The sequence below is a fragment of the Chanos chanos genome, chromosome 7, assembly GCF_902362185.1.
Source record: "Chanos chanos chromosome 7, fChaCha1.1, whole genome shotgun sequence".
Classification (NCBI taxonomy): domain Eukaryota; kingdom Metazoa; phylum Chordata; class Actinopteri; order Gonorynchiformes; family Chanidae; genus Chanos; species Chanos chanos.
The window spans coordinates 9,114,082-9,131,691 of NC_044501.1; the positions used below are offsets into that span (position 1 = coordinate 9,114,082).

General features: G+C 43.4%; 3 protein-coding genes across 3 annotated transcripts; all 3 read left to right on the top strand.

The window, feature by feature from the left end:
* The first annotated feature begins 365 nt into the window (after window positions 1-365).
* Window positions 366-5,121, top strand: poglut1 (protein O-glucosyltransferase 1). The gene is made up of 11 exons (XM_030780865.1): window positions 366-435; window positions 1,039-1,129; window positions 1,280-1,423; window positions 1,576-1,711; window positions 2,031-2,152; window positions 2,663-2,722; window positions 3,005-3,104; window positions 3,453-3,511; window positions 4,137-4,304; window positions 4,526-4,582; window positions 4,889-5,121. The coding sequence occupies exons 1-11, from the start codon at window positions 366-368 to the stop codon at window positions 5,043-5,045; spliced, it is 1,164 nt and encodes a 387-aa protein (XP_030636725.1). The 3' UTR covers window positions 5,046-5,121.
* Window positions 5,122-7,673: 2,552 nt separating this feature from the next.
* timmdc1 (translocase of inner mitochondrial membrane domain containing 1) lies at window positions 7,674-10,819 on the top strand. Its single transcript, XM_030780794.1, has 7 exons — window positions 7,674-7,931; window positions 8,730-8,895; window positions 9,279-9,367; window positions 9,539-9,606; window positions 9,848-9,926; window positions 10,203-10,313; window positions 10,516-10,819. The coding sequence occupies exons 1-7, from the start codon at window positions 7,678-7,680 to the stop codon at window positions 10,664-10,666; spliced, it is 918 nt and encodes a 305-aa protein (XP_030636654.1). The 5' UTR covers window positions 7,674-7,677; the 3' UTR covers window positions 10,667-10,819.
* Window positions 10,820-13,889: 3,070 nt separating this feature from the next.
* On the top strand, window positions 13,890-16,925 carry LOC115817507 (complex I assembly factor TIMMDC1, mitochondrial-like). The gene is made up of 7 exons (XM_030780821.1): window positions 13,890-14,147; window positions 14,946-15,111; window positions 15,495-15,583; window positions 15,755-15,822; window positions 16,064-16,142; window positions 16,419-16,529; window positions 16,732-16,925. The coding sequence occupies exons 1-7, from the start codon at window positions 13,894-13,896 to the stop codon at window positions 16,880-16,882; spliced, it is 918 nt and encodes a 305-aa protein (XP_030636681.1). The 5' UTR covers window positions 13,890-13,893; the 3' UTR covers window positions 16,883-16,925.
* Window positions 16,926-17,610: the final 685 nt, after the last annotated feature.

Consider the following 17,610-nt stretch of genomic DNA (forward strand, 5'->3'; position numbering starts at 1 on the left):
CTGCTCTGGAGAATATTAATAAATGAAGAAATTCAGATCCTGTTTTTTTTTAATATTCATATTTCAAATATGAATTTCATTATGTACTGATGAGTTTTAAAATATGAAGCGTGAGTTTTTGATAAATATCATTTTGGTAAATATGTAAATCGCCTGCGAGTGTACAGTGGTACTGGGATTATGTATTTGTTTACTTTTCTGCACGGTTCATTTTTGGACAATCCTTTTTTTTGCCTGCAAATTGAAAGTTAAAGTAAACTGCGTAGTCTACTTTCATCTTCTGATCCTTTGATGTCCAGACCACACTAGTAGATGCCCGAGGATGCCGTAAAGTTTGCCAGTCAAGACTAAACGACACAGAGAAAATGGAACCGTTATGGTTGCTGGTGCCGCTTTTGCTGCTTAATGGGATAGAGTTCGGAGTTGCAGAAAAAGGTGACTCACAAATCGAAATTGAGGATGAATTAAGGCATTTGTCACGTAAAAATGTCAGTTTAGATTGTTTACTGTGATGTGCAGTTTTAAAATTAGAACACGGCTTAGATTTCATTCATAAGCTAGCAAGAATTTAGCAAGCTAGCTGACAACACTCTCGTATCCGGTGTGGTTGTCGTTGTGGAACTCCGCTATTTAATAGCGGTGTTTGTAGTATCAAGGTGTTGCTTACGTGTTTTCGAGTTTAAAAAGTTCAATGGGCTTGCAGAAACAAAGAAATAATCGGTATATGACATGCAGCAAGCTAGCAGAATACTTGTAGTGAAGTACAACTAATTAGCCAGGAGGCTTCCACTTCGAAAGTTTTTCCTCCTGTACTCCTTCTGAATATGTCAGTCATGATTCTCATGCCTGACATACTCTCAAATGTGATGTTTCTCACCTACGTTAATGCTATTATTGTACAGAGATAAGTAAACCTTACTCGGGGGTTTTGATTTGGATGCCACAGGAGTTTGATGTTGGAGAGGGTTTGACCAAGATCAGCTCGTCATAGGTGATTACAAGAGTGATTTTTAACCCGGTAACGTTCATCTCATACAGGCAACCGCTGGCAGAAATATCTGGATAAAATAACAAAAGCCACTCAGAACTACAAGCCATGTGACCAACAAAACTGCAGCTGTCATCTCAAGTAAGAATCACGCACGCACGGTCATGTCCCACCGCCATTCTGGCTAACCTCATGAGTTCTTTGCAAAAGCGTGTTGTTTTACGAACAGATGGTTTTGAATCAAGCCTTTTAAAGGATAAGTGACGACCGGTGTCTTTTTTTTTTTTTTAGTGTCCTAAAGAAAGACCTGGCTCCGTTCAGAGGCGGGATATCGGAGGAGTTAATGAGTAGCACAGTGCGACGTGGTGTCGGAACCCATTATCAGATTATAGCACACAAGCTTTACAGAGATCAAAACTGCATGTTCCCTGCGAGGTAAACTCAGACCTCACACTCTTTGAAAGTGAACATACGTATTGTGTCTCACACTTTTCTCGACGTATATTTCTAGTTCCCTCACGCCCTGAAGAGCCAATGCTGATTAAGTAGCGAAAAAAAATAAAATCTCTCTGTTTCTCTGTGCGAAGATGCAGCGGAGTGGAGCACTTCATCCTTGGGCTGATTGACAGATTGCCAGATATGGAGATGGTGATTAATGTGCGGGACTATCCTCAGATCCCTGAGTGGGTTCAGCCAGTGCTGCCTGTCTTGTCTTTCAGTAAGGTATGATACAACACTGCACTACAGCACTGTCTCTGGATATGCTTAGTCAGTCCTTTTCATCCAGTGAGATTTCAACAGAGTTGAGTATTTGTGTTGTTATTATTATAATTATGCATTATAATGATAGCGTTTGTTGTTGTTGCTGTTGTTGTTGTTGTTGTTGTTGTTGTTGTCTGTCTCAGCCTAGCATCTGTTTGTTTGTTTTTCCCCTTAAATGTGCTCAGAGCAGCCACCATTTAATATGAATGTAAAGTAAAGAGCTCAGCTTGCATGTGCTTATATTATGTGCGCGTGTGTGTGTGTGTGTGTGTGTTCTCAGACCTCTGACTACCAGGACATTATGTACCCGGCCTGGACGTTCTGGGAGGGGGGTCCTGCTGTGTGGCCCATTTACCCGACCGGACTGGGCCGCTGGGACCTCATGAGAGAGGACTTGAGAAAGTGTGTTTCTCCCACATAGACACAGTTTAACAGTCATAATCCTGCATTATACAAAGGACATCTGATTTAACATTGTGTGGAGGCAGATGCAATGCATAGACACAGTTTAACAGTCATAATCCTGCATTATACAAAGGACATCTGATTTAACATTGTGTGGAGACAGATGCAATGCATGTAAATAGTAAGACCGGTAATGCATACATGCTATCATAACGATCAGTGTGGTACCTCAATTTAACTAATTTATTCTTTGTATCCTTTAAACTTCAGTATTAGAAAAAATCTGTAAATAATGCCGTGATAAAAATACACACTGTGTGTGTGTGTGTGTGTGTGTGTGTTGAGTGTTAGTCATACATTCCTGCTCACACATAGACAAAGGAGACCATGCTAACACATTACTGTGCCTTTTGTATCTTTTGTCCTCATGGTTGGAAAGACTGCTGATACTTGTGAATCTTTTTAAACCACTTTTCTCCTTCTCTTTGCTGCTCGTGCGTTGTGCAGGTCGGCGGCTCGTTGGCCGTGGAAGAAGAAGACCTCCAGAGGGTTCTTCAGAGGGTCCAGGTTTGTTTTAAGACGTTTCAGCACCAGCGCGTTATCCCTGGTCCCTGGTTCTGTAACGGTGCAGCAGCCTACAGATATTTGAACTGGAGACTTCAACATGTTGTTTTATTCCAGACTTAATGAAACCTTTTGTCAGAATAGGTCTGTACACTGAGCATAAGAAGTGCTAACATGTTACTAAAACCCCCCCCGGGCGCCCCCGACGGACTTTTTATGTCACCGTGAAGTTGGACTGTCCTTTTGAATGTAGCCCGTCTCTTTCCTGCCCTGTTTCCCGATCAGAACCAGTCCGGAGAGAGACCCCCTCATCCTGCTGTCCAGAGAGGAGCCAGCGCTGGTGGATGCAGAGTACACTAAGAATCAGGCCTGGAGATCTGAGAAGGTCTGACACGCCCACCGGAACCGCCCATCCCACTCAGCATGTATTACTGTCTACTGAGATGAATGAATATGTATACTTTCATTTACATATTCATTTGTGAATTTTGTATTTTATCCAGAGGAGTGAGTCACAAAAAACGTACAAACCTCATAAATGAATGGATGTAAAAGCAGGTTCCTGCCAGCTCAAACACGAAAATGAACAGACTGGTCTAGACTAGTACGAATGGAATAAGTTGGAAACAAATGTATAAATTAGAGAAATGGGGGGGGGGGGGGAGAAGCCTTGTTGGTGTGGAAAAGTTCAGACGTGATTTAAGACGTTTATTTTTGTGCTGTTGTTCCTCAGGACACGTTGGGTCGTCCCCCTGCCAAAGAGATCCCGCTGGTCGATCACTGTGAATACAAGTACGGATCCTTCTGTCTCTCTCTCTCTCTCTCTCTCTCTCTGACATCTGTCTCTGCCCTATGAACCTTTCTCTGACTGGGGAAGAGCGTAGACATCTATGGGGAACGTGTATCCAATTTATTAAAAAAAAAAAAAAATTGTTATTATTTTAGGGGTTTTTTTGTTTGTCTTTTTTGAAGTAAATAATGCCAGCTGGTACACGTAGGGTTGGCATATTTCTTTTTCTTCACCAAAGTATTTCACTACCTGTATTCAGGTCATCGGAAAAATTAGACCATTAAAAAAAAAAAAAAAAGGCTGTTATATTTTTAGACTTTTAAAAAAGAAGATTTGAATATGTTGCCTGGAATATATTAAGAAATTTGCTTCATGAAGCAAAGATTTTGGCGTCCACATTTGATACGTGGACCTTTTTTCCCCCAGGCTGGAATGTTACAGTATTCCCTTCGGAATGCATTTAATTACTTTGTTTATACTTTTTTTTTTTTTTTAATCTCCCACAGAATAATTCATTCCCACCTTTGTCCCTTTTCCTCTCTCCTTCCCTCTCTTTCTCTCTCTCTCTCTCTCTCTCTCTCTCTCTGCCCCCCTCCCCCCTCTCTCTCTCTTCCTCTGTATCCTCAGATACCTTTTTAATTTTCGCGGAGTGGCGGCGAGTTTCCGCTTCAAGCATCTCTTTCTCTGCGGCTCTCTGGTCTTTCACGTGGGGGAGGAGTGGTTAGAGTTTTTCTATCCTCAGCTGAAGCCCTGGGTTCACTACATCCCAGTCCGACAGGATCTGGCCGACCTCAGGTAACCCCAAACACTCCGCCCCCCCACCCCCGTCAATCAAACCCTCCCCTCTTATCCTCACTGATGGATTTATGGTCATCATCAGTGAGTGAATTTACTTAAAATGCCGTTTGATAGATGAGTTTAGTCCTCTTGTCTTGTTCACTATTCACGTTTTATGTTTTTACAATACATTTATGCCGGTGTTGTTGTTGTTGTTTTGCTTTGTTTGTTTTTGTCAGAGAGTTGCTGCAGTTTGTGAAGGAAAACGATGACATCGCAGAGAGCATTGCTCAAAGGTCTTTTTTTTTTGTTCTTGTTTTTTGTCTTTGACATTCCAGTTCGTAAAAACCAAATAAACCCAATATGCAAATGTGTAAGAAGATTAAAACAAACAAAGAGAAAAAAAAACCCATTTGTGTCTAGTTCAAATTGAGTTATATAATTCAGATCTGTGCGGGGGTCATTTCATATCAGTTTGTGGTATTAATCTGGTTTATGGGCGGCGCTTTTTTTTTTTTTTTTTTTTTTTTGGGGGGGTTGTTCCGCTCCGACTGCCACAGACTGTGGGATGACCTGCGTGACCTCTCTCTCTCTCCTGTCAGGGGTCAGAGGTTCATCCAGGACCACCTGCGCATGGAGGACGTCTCGTGTTACTGGGAGAGACTTCTCACCGACTTCAGCTTGCTGCTCAAGTACAAGCCAAAACGGAAATCCAACTATAACCAGGTCGTCCACAGACCCAGCAGAACTGAGCTTTGATTGGAAATTTCTCTCTCCGTCTCTCTCTCTCTCTCTCTCTCTCTCTCGCTCTCTGGGGGAAGAACTCCTTCATTCGTCTGTTTCAATAGAATGACCTAGTCCATAACTGGGTGAGCCTCCTTCTCTCAGCGCTGCGTCTCTCTTTTCACAAAGGGGAAAAGAAAAAAAAAAAAAAAAAAAGAATATGGTTAAGTGAATGTTATGTTGCATGGCTGGACCTTTATTCTAATGATCCACAAGTTGCGACAGATTGGATTATCATTTAGCTTCGTAATCAGCTTGGGGTTCTTTTTTTCTTCCCCCTCCTCTATTGCCACTGCCATTTCCCACAGCCTGTTTCAGTCACAGAGGCTTTCATAGGAAGATTCCTTGTCTCCTCTGCATTTGAGTTGCTTCAGCCACGTCATCAGTATACAGACATTCCTAGTGTTGCGTCCTAGAGAAAGTTCTGGATTCTTGATCTGTGTTTAGTTTGAAATTGAGATTAAGTGTGTCTCGATTCAAGTCGCACTATGTGTTATGTAGTAATTTGTTTTTCATTTCAGTACCAAGTCTGTGAGGTATTTTTTATTTTTTTTGCAATGTGAAGGCCCTTGTTCTGACCTAGGAATAGTGTTACAATAGTTGGCACAGACTTATCTGTTGTCTCTACTGCCCTCTACTGGATAGCAGGGGAACTACAGGTTCCTCAGAATGTTTAATGGTAGTGGGTTTTTTTGGGGGGTTTTTTTTTTGCATCTGTTAAAACTCATTGCCAATTCCTGTTCATGTGATGCATCTGCCTCTTTAACACTACCAAACTCTGACCTCATCACAAAAGCTTCTCATTGGATGTATAACTGTGTGAACTGTTTGTGTATAGATTAGTCAAATTCAACACTCAAGTGCCACTTAACACATCTGAATGTGAACATGGGTTCAGTTTGGCAGGGAGCCTGGTGAAACGGTTCATTTAAGGTTTAGTGGCTGGATATAGGGTTGAAGGGTTTTGCGTCAGGAAGTCTTCTGTTGGTCTTATTTAAAGTAATAGTTTAAAAAAAAAAAAAGTCAGGCATAATTAATTTCTCATGAGAATTAAATTACGTCATTAATCCTCTTCAATTTCTTTGTTCTTCCTCCTACAAAGTGGCACTCAGTTCATTGTTTGTTTGTATTTTCTGGCAGTAAAAAAAAAAGATATAGTACGAACCAAAATCAGCCCCTCTACCTCAAAATGCCAAATTTAACCCGTGTCTTGTTTTCAACATTTATGCCATTCAAAACTTACATTCATTCACAGCCAAATTTTTTTACCACTGGTATGACAGTGCATGGGCCACATTGGCGCTTTGTCACTGAAATGTTGAATATGTTCTAGTATTCTAACTGTAGATCAGCAAGAGGCCATTTTCTATGTAATTAGTTTTTTTTTTTGTTTGTTTTTTTTAATTCCTGTGTTGTGGTAATTACTGACTCTGTGTGGTGCCCTGAGTTTTTTGTTTTGTCCAGATATTTAAGATGGGTGACCAAATAGAGGAAAATCACACAATTTCACCCTATAAAGCAAATAATGAAATGACAGCTTTTCTTTGTTGTACACCAAGACAGTTTTTTTTAATCATTTTTACAACTGTTTTCCATAATTTTTGTAAAAGATATTCCGCTCATCTCGTGACCTGGAAAAGACAACGACTTTGAGTTCAATAAATAAGATTTTTAAGAAGTGTCTTCTCTTTATGATTCAAAGATCGTGAAATTGTTCTGCGGTATTTGATGGCTTCACATAGAGTAACTAACTTGTGGTCCTCCACCAGAAGGGGGAGGTAGAGTGCCCTAACAGGAGCGAATCGTGTTGACATTGCTCCACGCTTGTGAAGGAGTATAGGCTGGCTGTGGGTAAGTCAGATGTCAGTTTGACTGTTAAGTAGGATTTTACTGATTGGTTTGAAAATGTGTGAAGAGGTATTTAATAGGACCAAGTTCTTGAGGCTTTCATAAATGCTCGAACGTGGAAGCCAACTGATTTACAGCACAAATTTGTGAACACTGTACTGCGCTTACTTAAGACAGACAGCTAACCGGCTTCTTGTACAAGCGGCATTAAGCCGTCGGAAGTTTTGCACTGACCTTAGATCAATTATTAAATGACACATTGACAGTTTATGTACTATCTTTCATTTAATGTACACTGTACCTGGCGCATCGCGAATGCTCATGCTGTAGACACCACGTAAGCGCACGAGAGGTTGGCACTCGGTGAAAATGGACTTAGTCCTATCTCATACCATACTAAATCGCACAGCGGAATAGTAAGACTAATGTCTCACCCCGGATCTGTTTCTGTGCAGATTGTTCCAGTTCGCTCACAGGGCTCTCTGCCCGCCAACCACATGATTTCAGATCAGTCAGAGGCCATTTCTGAATTGTTGTCTTTAAGGATAAAATATCTGCATGTCACGTATATTCTCAGGTTTGCCATTTCAGTTTTATGGATCCTTCTGGAACCATAGTTTAATTTTTTTTTTTTTGGAGGATGTCATATGCTGTGTTTTTCTTTATTATTACATCTCTCAGATTGGCCTATATGCTTGTGTATGTGTTAAAATAGCTGCGTTTTCTCTGCCCAGATATCATCACACTCTGCTGAAGCACGATGCCTCCCCAGTCTCCTCCTCCCCCCTCACACTCATGTCGGGAGACAAGTTCGCCGTCCTCTCTCAGAGGGCTTCACGTCAGTCCACTGAGGGGTCTTTTCGGGCTTCCTCTTCCCTCTATGTTCTTCCCGCGGGTGTACGCGGCTGACGGCGTCCCTCCTCAACCACACGCCGTGCCTTTACCTGAGAACAGGGGCAAGCCCGAGTTTCCAGACACAGGCTGGGAACGCCTCAGAGACGTGTTTGACATTAGGTGAGTTTGAACAGATCCGTCAAAGCATCCGTCAGTTTTTACTGACTATTACATATTTGATTTTTCAGCTGACCATGAGGGCTTTTGGATTTGTTAAAAAAACAGAACTATTGTGATTGCTTTGATTCACTTCGAGACAACCTTATGTGTAGATCTTGAGCAGGTTCTTTGACTGGATATAGATCGGATGTAGGCCTTTAGTACATGCTGTTCTGTGCACCTGTCTGCAGATATGGGAATCAGATTACCAGTGTTTCTTTTTTTCCATGTGTCCTGTTTAAATTACATCTTGCACACCCTGGTTTCTGAATACATAACGAGGGTTTTTGCCTAAAATCCAGTATTATCTCTGGCATTGGCTGTGTATGCAGAGAGAGGCAGGTTTATCTAGAGGAGGTGATTTACATATGAAACTCTGTGCTCCGTATGCAGACAGAGGCAGGTGTGTCCAGAGGAGGTGATTTACATATGAAACTCTATGCTCCGTATGCAGAGAGCAGCAGGTTTATCCAGAGGAGGTGATTTACATACGAAACTCTGTGCTCCGTATGCAGAGAGAGACAGGTTTATCCAGAGGAGGTGATTTACATATGAAACTCTATGCTCCGTATGCAGAGAGAGACAGGTTTATCCAGAGGAGGTGATTTACATACGAAACTCTGTGCTCCGTATGCAGAGAGAGGCAGGTTTATCCAGAGGAGGTGATTTACATACGAAACTCTGTGCTCCGTATGCAGAGAGAGACAGGTTTATCCAGAGGAGGTGATTTACATACGAAACTCTATGCTCCGTATGCAGAGAGAGGCAGGTTTATCCAGAGGAGCTGAGGAACATTCTGAAGAGTGGGCTCACAGCTGCTGTCGCGGGTTTACTCTACGGGGGTTTGCCCGCCGCCCGACACGCCAGACAGAGATACATCCAGGTCAGCCAGGCCGAGATCTACCAGAGCCGGGTGGACGCAGTGGTAAGTGTTTGTGTGTGTGTATGTGTGAGTGTTTGTGTGTGTGTGTGTGTGAGTGACTGTGTGAGCTCAGACCTAAACAAATGGTGTGTCTCACTTTTCTGACTAGAGAAATACATAGAAATAAAATCAATGCGCTGAAATACTGTACAGTTCCGTGTTAAGTTCTCTTTGGCTGAGTCAGTACGTGGGGACCCTTTTATACGACTACAGCAGAAAGCTTCTGTTTTGAAGCAGTTTGTGCCACAGGAAGGTAGGAGAGGAAGGCTTTTATTTTAGACGTGACGCGGCGGCCCGCTGCGATAACGCTCTGGTCGTATAAACAAAAGCCCACATGCGTTACCTGCGTTTTCTCTTAGCGTGTCGTTTCGATTTGCTCTCCCCAGCGTTCGGCCCATAACGCAGCCATCCGAGGGTTCGTGAGGTACGGCTGGAGGTGGAGCTGGCGAGTGGCGGTGTTTGTCACCGTTTTCAAGTGAGTGCTTAAGATGAAGAGCTCCACGCAAAAACACATGCTTTATCTCTGAGAGCTACAGTACAGTACTGCCCTCTTTTGTCCTGTCTCCTGTCCTCTTTAGCCTCTAGAGTACAGAGCGTGGGCGTGTGCATTCCTGACCTCTGTGGTTGTCTTTTCTGTCTCTGACAGCACTGTGAGTACGGGACTGTCTGTATACACCGATGAAAACGCGCTGAGTCATTTCGCTGTCGCGGGAGGTGAGAATAAGTGTTTTACACAGTCTGCAATTAGCTCTGCTCTCCACACACTCGTCTGTAGTAACACAATGAACTATGGATAAGAAAGAGCCATTCAGCATGTACTGCCATACTACTGCTGCTGCTGCTACATGGTTTGTTTAACCTTTTTATATGTGTGTGTGTGTATGTGTGTGCGTGTATGTGTGTGTGTGTGTATGGGCGTGTGTGTATGTGTGTGTTTGTGTGTATATCTGTACAGCGGTGACTGGGGGCCTGTTCAGGCTGAATTTGGGCTTGGGGGGGCTGGTGGCAGGCACACTCATTGGAGCAGCTCTGGGGTAAGTCTGGAAAAAAAAATGGAAAGAGGTCTAACATAGAGGAGCCAAGAGATAACCTCAAAACTTCAGCCAGTGGAGTCATCTGATCGAGAGAAAAAGAGAGAGAGAGAAAGAGAGAGAGAGACACTTAATGTTACCCTTTTTTGGTGACAACTTTAAAAATGTGATGTGAACTCAAATGGTGCGGTGCGGCTCTAGCTGGAGATTGTGATGATGATGATGATGATGATGATGGTGATGATGATGATGATGATGATGATGATGATGGTTTGGCAGGGTGCCAGCTGGAGCTCTGATCATTGCCTTGCAGAAGCAGGCGGGAGAGACCATGCGTGAGAGGAGGAGGCGAGAACGCAGGGAGCTCTATGAGCTTAAAGTGGCAGAATGGTACGTCCCTCCCACGCCTTCCAGATTCATGGTGCCTGTTCAGCACCACCTATATAATTATCACTCGCTTCATTTACTGATTACTTCACCGTTTACTGATTGTTCTCTGGGGTGTGTAACTGTAGGCGAGTGGGGCAACTTAAAAATGTGACTTGTCACATGTCACGCTTGGGTCGATCAACCGCTTGTTTCTGATTGGTAGGAACGCCCGACTACAGCTGACGGATGAGCTGATTGGTGAGATTAGCATCGCAGGACCCGACAGAGACCCTAATGCCGACCTTCAGAGAATCCAGGAACTGCTCAACCAACCCAGGAACGAGGGCGTGGCCAAAGACTCCCCCGGCCGATGAGAACGTCCGAGGGCTGCTGACCGACTAATCGACTCAGTGTTGAGTTTTCGCAGTCGGAGACACAAACGCACAAAAACAGGGACAGATGAGATCAGCATTTCTCATCCACTTTAGTTCAGATGGACTGTAGGAGATGAAGTACGTATATGTACTGCATGGTTGTATAAACATTTCCACAGGGTTTTTTTTTTTAAACCCAATATGCAAATGTGTAAGAAGATTAAAACAAACAAAGAGAAAAAAAAACCCATTTGTGTCTAGTTCAAATTGAGTTATATAATTCAGATCTGTGCGGGGGTCATTTCATATCAGTTTGTGGTATTAATCTGGTTTATGGGCGGCGCTTTTTTTTTTTTTTTTTTTTTTTGGGGGGGTTGTTCCGCTCCGACTGCCACAGACTGTGGGATGACCTGCGTGACCTCTCTCTCTCTCCTGTCAGGGGTCAGAGGTTCATCCAGGACCACCTGCGCATGGAGGACGTCTCGTGTTACTGGGAGAGACTTCTCACCGACTTCAGCTCGCTGCTCAAGTACAAGCCAAAACGGAAATCCAACTATAACCAGGTCGTCCACAGACCCAGCAGAACTGAGCTTTGATTGGAAATTTCTCTCTCCGTCTCTCTCTCTCTCTCTCTCTCTCTCTCGCTCTCTGGGGGAAGAACTCCTTCATTCGTCTGTTTCAATAGAATGACCTAGTCCATAACTGGGTGAGCCTCCTTCTCTCAGCGCTGCGTCTCTCTTTTCACAAAGGGGAAAAGAAAAAAAAAAAAAAAAAAGAATATGGTTAAGTGAATGTTATGTTGCATGGCTGGACCTTTATTCTAATGATCCACAAGTTGCGACAGATTGGATTATCATTTAGCTTCGTAATCAGCTTGGGGTTCTTTTTTTCTTCCCCCTCCTCTATTGCCACTGCCATTTCCCACAGCCTGTTTCAGTCACAGAGGCTTTCATAGGAAGATTCCTTGTCTCCTCTGCATTTGAGTTGCTTCAGCCACGTCATCAGTATACAGACATTCCTAGTGTTGCGTCCTAGAGAAAGTTCTGGATTCTTGATCTGTGTTTAGTTTGAAATTGAGATTAAGTGTGTCTCGATTCAAGTCGCACTATGTGTTATGTAGTAATTTGTTTTTCATTTCAGTACCAAGTCTGTGAGGTATTTTTTATTTTTTTTGCAATGTGAAGGCCCTTGTTCTGACCTAGGAATAGTGTTACAATAGTTGGCACAGACTTATCTGTTGTCTCTACTGCCCTCTACTGGATAGCAGGGGAACTACAGGTTCCTCAGAATGTTTAATGGTAGTGGGTTTTTTTGGGGGGTTTTTTTTTTTGCATCTGTTAAAACTCATTGCCAATTCCTGTTCATGTGATGCATCTGCCTCTTTAACACTACCAAACTCTGACCTCATCACAAAAGCTTCTCATTGGATGTATAACTGTGTGAACTGTTTGTGTATAGATTAGTCAAATTCAACACTCAAGTGCCACTTAACACATCTGAATGTGAACATGGGTTCAGTTTGGCAGGGAGCCTGGTGAAACGGTTCATTTAAGGTTTAGTGGCTGGATATAGGGTTGAAGGGTTTTGCGTCAGGAAGTCTTCTGTTGGTCTTATTTAAAGTAATAGTTTAAAAAAAAAAAAAGTCAGGCATAATTAATTTCTCATGAGAATTAAATTACGTCATTAATCCTCTTCAATTTCTTTGTTCTTCCTCCTACAAAGTGGCACTCAGTTCATTGTTTGTTTGTATTTTCTGGCAGTAAAAAAAAAAGATATAGTACGAACCAAAATCAGCCCCTCTACCTCAAAATGCCAAATTTAACCCGTGTCTTGTTTTCAACATTTATGCCATTCAAAACTTACATTCATTCACAGCCAAATTTTTTTACCACTGGTATGACAGTGCATGGGCCACATTGGCGCTTTGTCACTGAAATGTTGAATATGTTCTAGTATTCTAACTGTAGATCAGCAAGAGGCCATTTTCTATGTAATTAGTTTTTTTTTTGTTTGTTTTTTTTAATTCCTGTGTTGTGGTAATTACTGACTCTGTGTGGTGCCCTGAGTTTTTTGTTTTGTCCAGATATTTAAGATGGGTGACCAAATAGAGGAAAATCACACAATTTCACCCTATAAAGCAAATAATGAAATGACAGCTTTTCTTTGTTGTACACCAAGACAGTTTTTTTTAATCATTTTTACAACTGTTTTCCATAATTTTTGTAAAAGATATTCCGCTCATCTCGTGACCTGGAAAAGACAACGACTTTGAGTTCAATAAATAAGATTTTTAAGAAGTGTCTTCTCTTTATGATTCAAAGATCGTGAAATTGTTCTGCGGTATTTGATGGCTTCACATAGAGTAACTAACTTGTGGTCCTCCACCAGAAGGGGGAGGTAGAGTGCCCTAACAGGAGCGAATCGTGTTGACATTGCTCCACGCTTGTGAAGGAGTATAGGCTGGCTGTGGGTAAGTCAGATGTCAGTTTGACTGTTAAGTAGGATTTTACTGATTGGTTTGAAAATGTGTGAAGAGGTATTTAATAGGACCAAGTTCTTGAGGCTTTCATAAATGCTCGAACGTGGAAGCCAACTGATTTACAGCACAAATTTGTGAACACTGTACTGCGCTTACTTAAGACAGACAGCTAACCGGCTTCTTGTACAAGCGGCATTAAGCCGTCGGAAGTTTTGCACTGACCTTAGATCAATTATTAAATGACACATTGACAGTTTATGTACTATCTTTCATTTAATGTACACTGTACCTGGCGCATCGCGAATGCTCATGCTGTAGACACCACGTAAGCGCACGAGAGGTTGGCACTCGGTGAAAATGGACTTAGTCCTATCTCATACCATACTAAATCGCACAGCGGAATAGTAAGACTAATGTCTCACCCCGGATCTGTTTCTGTGCAGATTGTTCCAGTTCGCTCACAGGGCTCTCTGCCCGCCAACCACATGATTTCAGATCAGTCAGAGGCCATTTCTGAATTGTTGTCTTTAAGGATAAAATATCTGCATGTCACGTATATTCTCAGGTTTGCCATTTCAGTTTTATGGATCCTTCTGGAACCATAGTTTAATTTTTTTTTTTTTGGAGGATGTCATATGCTGTGTTTTTCTTTATTATTACATCTCTCAGATTGGCCTATATGCTTGTGTATGTGTTAAAATAGCTGCGTTTTCTCTGCCCAGATATCATCACACTCTGCTGAAGCACGATGCCTCCCCAGTCTCCTCCTCCCCCCTCACACTCATGTCGGGAGACAAGTTCGCCGTCCTCTCTCAGAGGGCTTCACGTCAGTCCACTGAGGGGTCTTTTCGGGCTTCCTCTTCCCTCTATGTTCTTCCCGCGGGTGTACGCGGCTGACGGCGTCCCTCCTCAACCACACGCCGTGCCTTTACCTGAGAACAGGGGCAAGCCCGAGTTTCCAGACACAGGCTGGGAACGCCTCAGAGACGTGTTTGACATTAGGTGAGTTTGAACAGATCCGTCAAAGCATCCGTCAGTTTTTACTGACTATTACATATTTGATTTTTCAGCTGACCATGAGGGCTTTTGGATTTGTTAAAAAAACAGAACTATTGTGATTGCTTTGATTCACTTCGAGACAACCTTATGTGTAGATCTTGAGCAGGTTCTTTGACTGGATATAGATCGGATGTAGGCCTTTAGTACATGCTGTTCTGTGCACCTGTCTGCAGATATGGGAATCAGATTACCAGTGTTTCTTTTTTTCCATGTGTCCTGTTTAAATTACATCTTGCACACCCTGGTTTCTGAATACATAACGAGGGTTTTTGCCTAAAATCCAGTATTATCTCTGGCATTGGCTGTGTATGCAGAGAGAGGCAGGTTTATCTAGAGGAGGTGATTTACATATGAAACTCTGTGCTCCGTATGCAGACAGAGGCAGGTGTGTCCAGAGGAGGTGATTTACATATGAAACTCTATGCTCCGTATGCAGAGAGCAGCAGGTTTATCCAGAGGAGGTGATTTACATACGAAACTCTGTGCTCCGTATGCAGAGAGAGACAGGTTTATCCAGAGGAGGTGATTTACATATGAAACTCTATGCTCCGTATGCAGAGAGAGACAGGTTTATCCAGAGGAGGTGATTTACATACGAAACTCTGTGCTCCGTATGCAGAGAGAGGCAGGTTTATCCAGAGGAGGTGATTTACATACGAAACTCTGTGCTCCGTATGCAGAGAGAGACAGGTTTATCCAGAGGAGGTGATTTACATACGAAACTCTATGCTCCGTATGCAGAGAGAGGCAGGTTTATCCAGAGGAGCTGAGGAACATTCTGAAGAGTGGGCTCACAGCTGCTGTCGCGGGTTTACTCTACGGGGGTTTGCCCGCCGCCCGACACGCCAGACAGAGATACATCCAGGTCAGCCAGGCCGAGATCTACCAGAGCCGGGTGGACGCAGTGGTAAGTGTTTGTGTGTGTGTATGTGTGAGTGTTTGTGTGTGTGTGTGTGTGAGTGACTGTGTGAGCTCAGACCTAAACAAATGGTGTGTCTCACTTTTCTGACTAGAGAAATACATAGAAATAAAATCAATGCGCTGAAATACTGTACAGTTCCGTGTTAAGTTCTCTTTGGCTGAGTCAGTACGTGGGGACCCTTTTATACGACTACAGCAGAAAGCTTCTGTTTTGAAGCAGTTTGTGCCACAGGAAGGTAGGAGAGGAAGGCTTTTATTTTAGACGTGACGCGGCGGCCCGCTGCGATAACGCTCTGGTCGTATAAACAAAAGCCCACATGCGTTACCTGCGTTTTCTCTTAGCGTGTCGTTTCGATTTGCTCTCCCCAGCGTTCGGCCCATAACGCAGCCATCCGAGGGTTCGTGAGGTACGGCTGGAGGTGGAGCTGGCGAGTGGCGGTGTTTGTCACCGTTTTCAAGTGAGTGCTTAAGATGAAGAGCTCCACGCAAAAACACATGCTTTATCTCTGAGAGCTACAGTACAGTACTGCCCTCTTTTGTCCTGTCTCCTGTCCTCTTTAGCCTCTAGAGTACAGAGCGTGGGCGTGTGCATTCCTGACCTCTGTGGTTGTCTTTTCTGTCTCTGACAGCACTGTGAGTACGGGACTGTCTGTATACACCGATGAAAACGCGCTGAGTCATTTCGCTGTCGCGGGAGGTGAGAATAAGTGTTTTACACAGTCTGCAATTAGCTCTGCTCTCCACACACTCGTCTGTAGTAACACAATGAACTATGGATAAGAAAGAGCCATTCAGCATGTACTGCCATACTACTGCTGCTGCTGCTACATGGTTTGTTTAACCTTTTTATATGTGTGTGTGTGTATGTGTGTGCGTGTATGTGTGTGTGTGTGTATGGGCGTGTGTGTATGTGTGTGTTTGTGTGTATATCTGTACAGCGGTGACTGGGGGCCTGTTCAGGCTGAATTTGGGCTTGGGGGGGCTGGTGGCAGGCACACTCATTGGAGCAGCTCTGGGGTAAGTCTGGAAAAAAAAATGGAAAGAGGTCTAACATAGAGGAGCCAAGAGATAACCTCAAAACTTCAGCCAGTGGAGTCATCTGATCGAGAGAAAAAGAGAGAGAGAGAAAGAGAGAGAGAGACACTTAATGTTACCCTTTTTTGGTGACAACTTTAAAAATGTGATGTGAACTCAAATGGTGCGGTGCGGCTCTAGCTGGAGATTGTGATGATGATGATGATGATGATGATGGTGATGATGATGATGATGATGATGATGATGATGGTTTGGCAGGGTGCCAGCTGGAGCTCTGATCATTGCCTTGCAGAAGCAGGCGGGAGAGACCATGCGTGAGAGGAGGAGGCGAGAACGCAGGGAGCTCTATGAGCTTAAAGTGGCAGAATGGTACGTCCCTCCCACGCCTTCCAGATTCATGGTGCCTGTTCAGCACCACCTATATAATTATCACTCGCTTCATTTACTGATTACTTCACCGTTTACTGATTGTTCTCTGGGGTGTGTAACTGTAGGCGAGTGGGGCAACTTAAAAATGTGACTTGTCACATGTCACGCTTGGGTCGATCAACTGCTTGTTTCTGATTGGTAGGAACGCCCGACTACAGCTGACGGATGAGCTGATTGGTGAGATTAGCATCGCAGGACCCGACAGAGACCCTAATGCCGACCTTCAGAGAATCCAGGAACTGCTCAACCAACCCAGGAACGAGGGCGTGGCCAAAGACTCCCCCGGCCGATGAGAACGTCCGAGGGCTGCTGACCGACTAATCGACTAATCGCAGTCGGAGACGCACAAAAACAGGGACAGATGAGAGCAATATTTCTCATCCACTTTAGTTCAGATGGACTGTAGGAGATGAAGTACGTATATGTACTGCATGGTTGTATAAACATTTCCACAGGGTTTTTTTTTTTTGTGTGTGTGTGTTTCCACTCAGGTTGTGATCTGTTAATTCAATGCATTTGGTTTGTGGAGAACAAGCCATGCTGTCTTTTTCTTTGTGCCTGTAATTTTTGTGTCATCATGGATCCCTCACTGTGTGATAAAGTTACTTTGTGTCTTGTTAAACTGTTCTCTGACATGGCTTCAATTAGATTCAAGAGGTCTACTGGGAGAAAAGCATCACATTAGCATTTATACAGCAGAAATCACAGTGAAGCTAAACTGTGCCGTTAAACTTTGTCATAAGAGGGTATGCTAAGTATTTGTCAGCTGTCAGGTCAAATAGAAATCTGCCGCTTCCAGATGGAGAATGAAACTGGTAGCTCATACACTTATGTACAGTGACCACCACCTAGTGGTCAATTTGTGAACTACACTGCGCACTTAGTACACCATCAATGGGGGACTGTTATGTCAGCTCCTCAAGTAAGTTAAAGCCCAGCGACAGAACAGCTGTTTGAGCTTTTTCATTCGAACCTATTTGCGTATCTGGGGTTCGCCAAGTTTATAAATCGATAATCATGT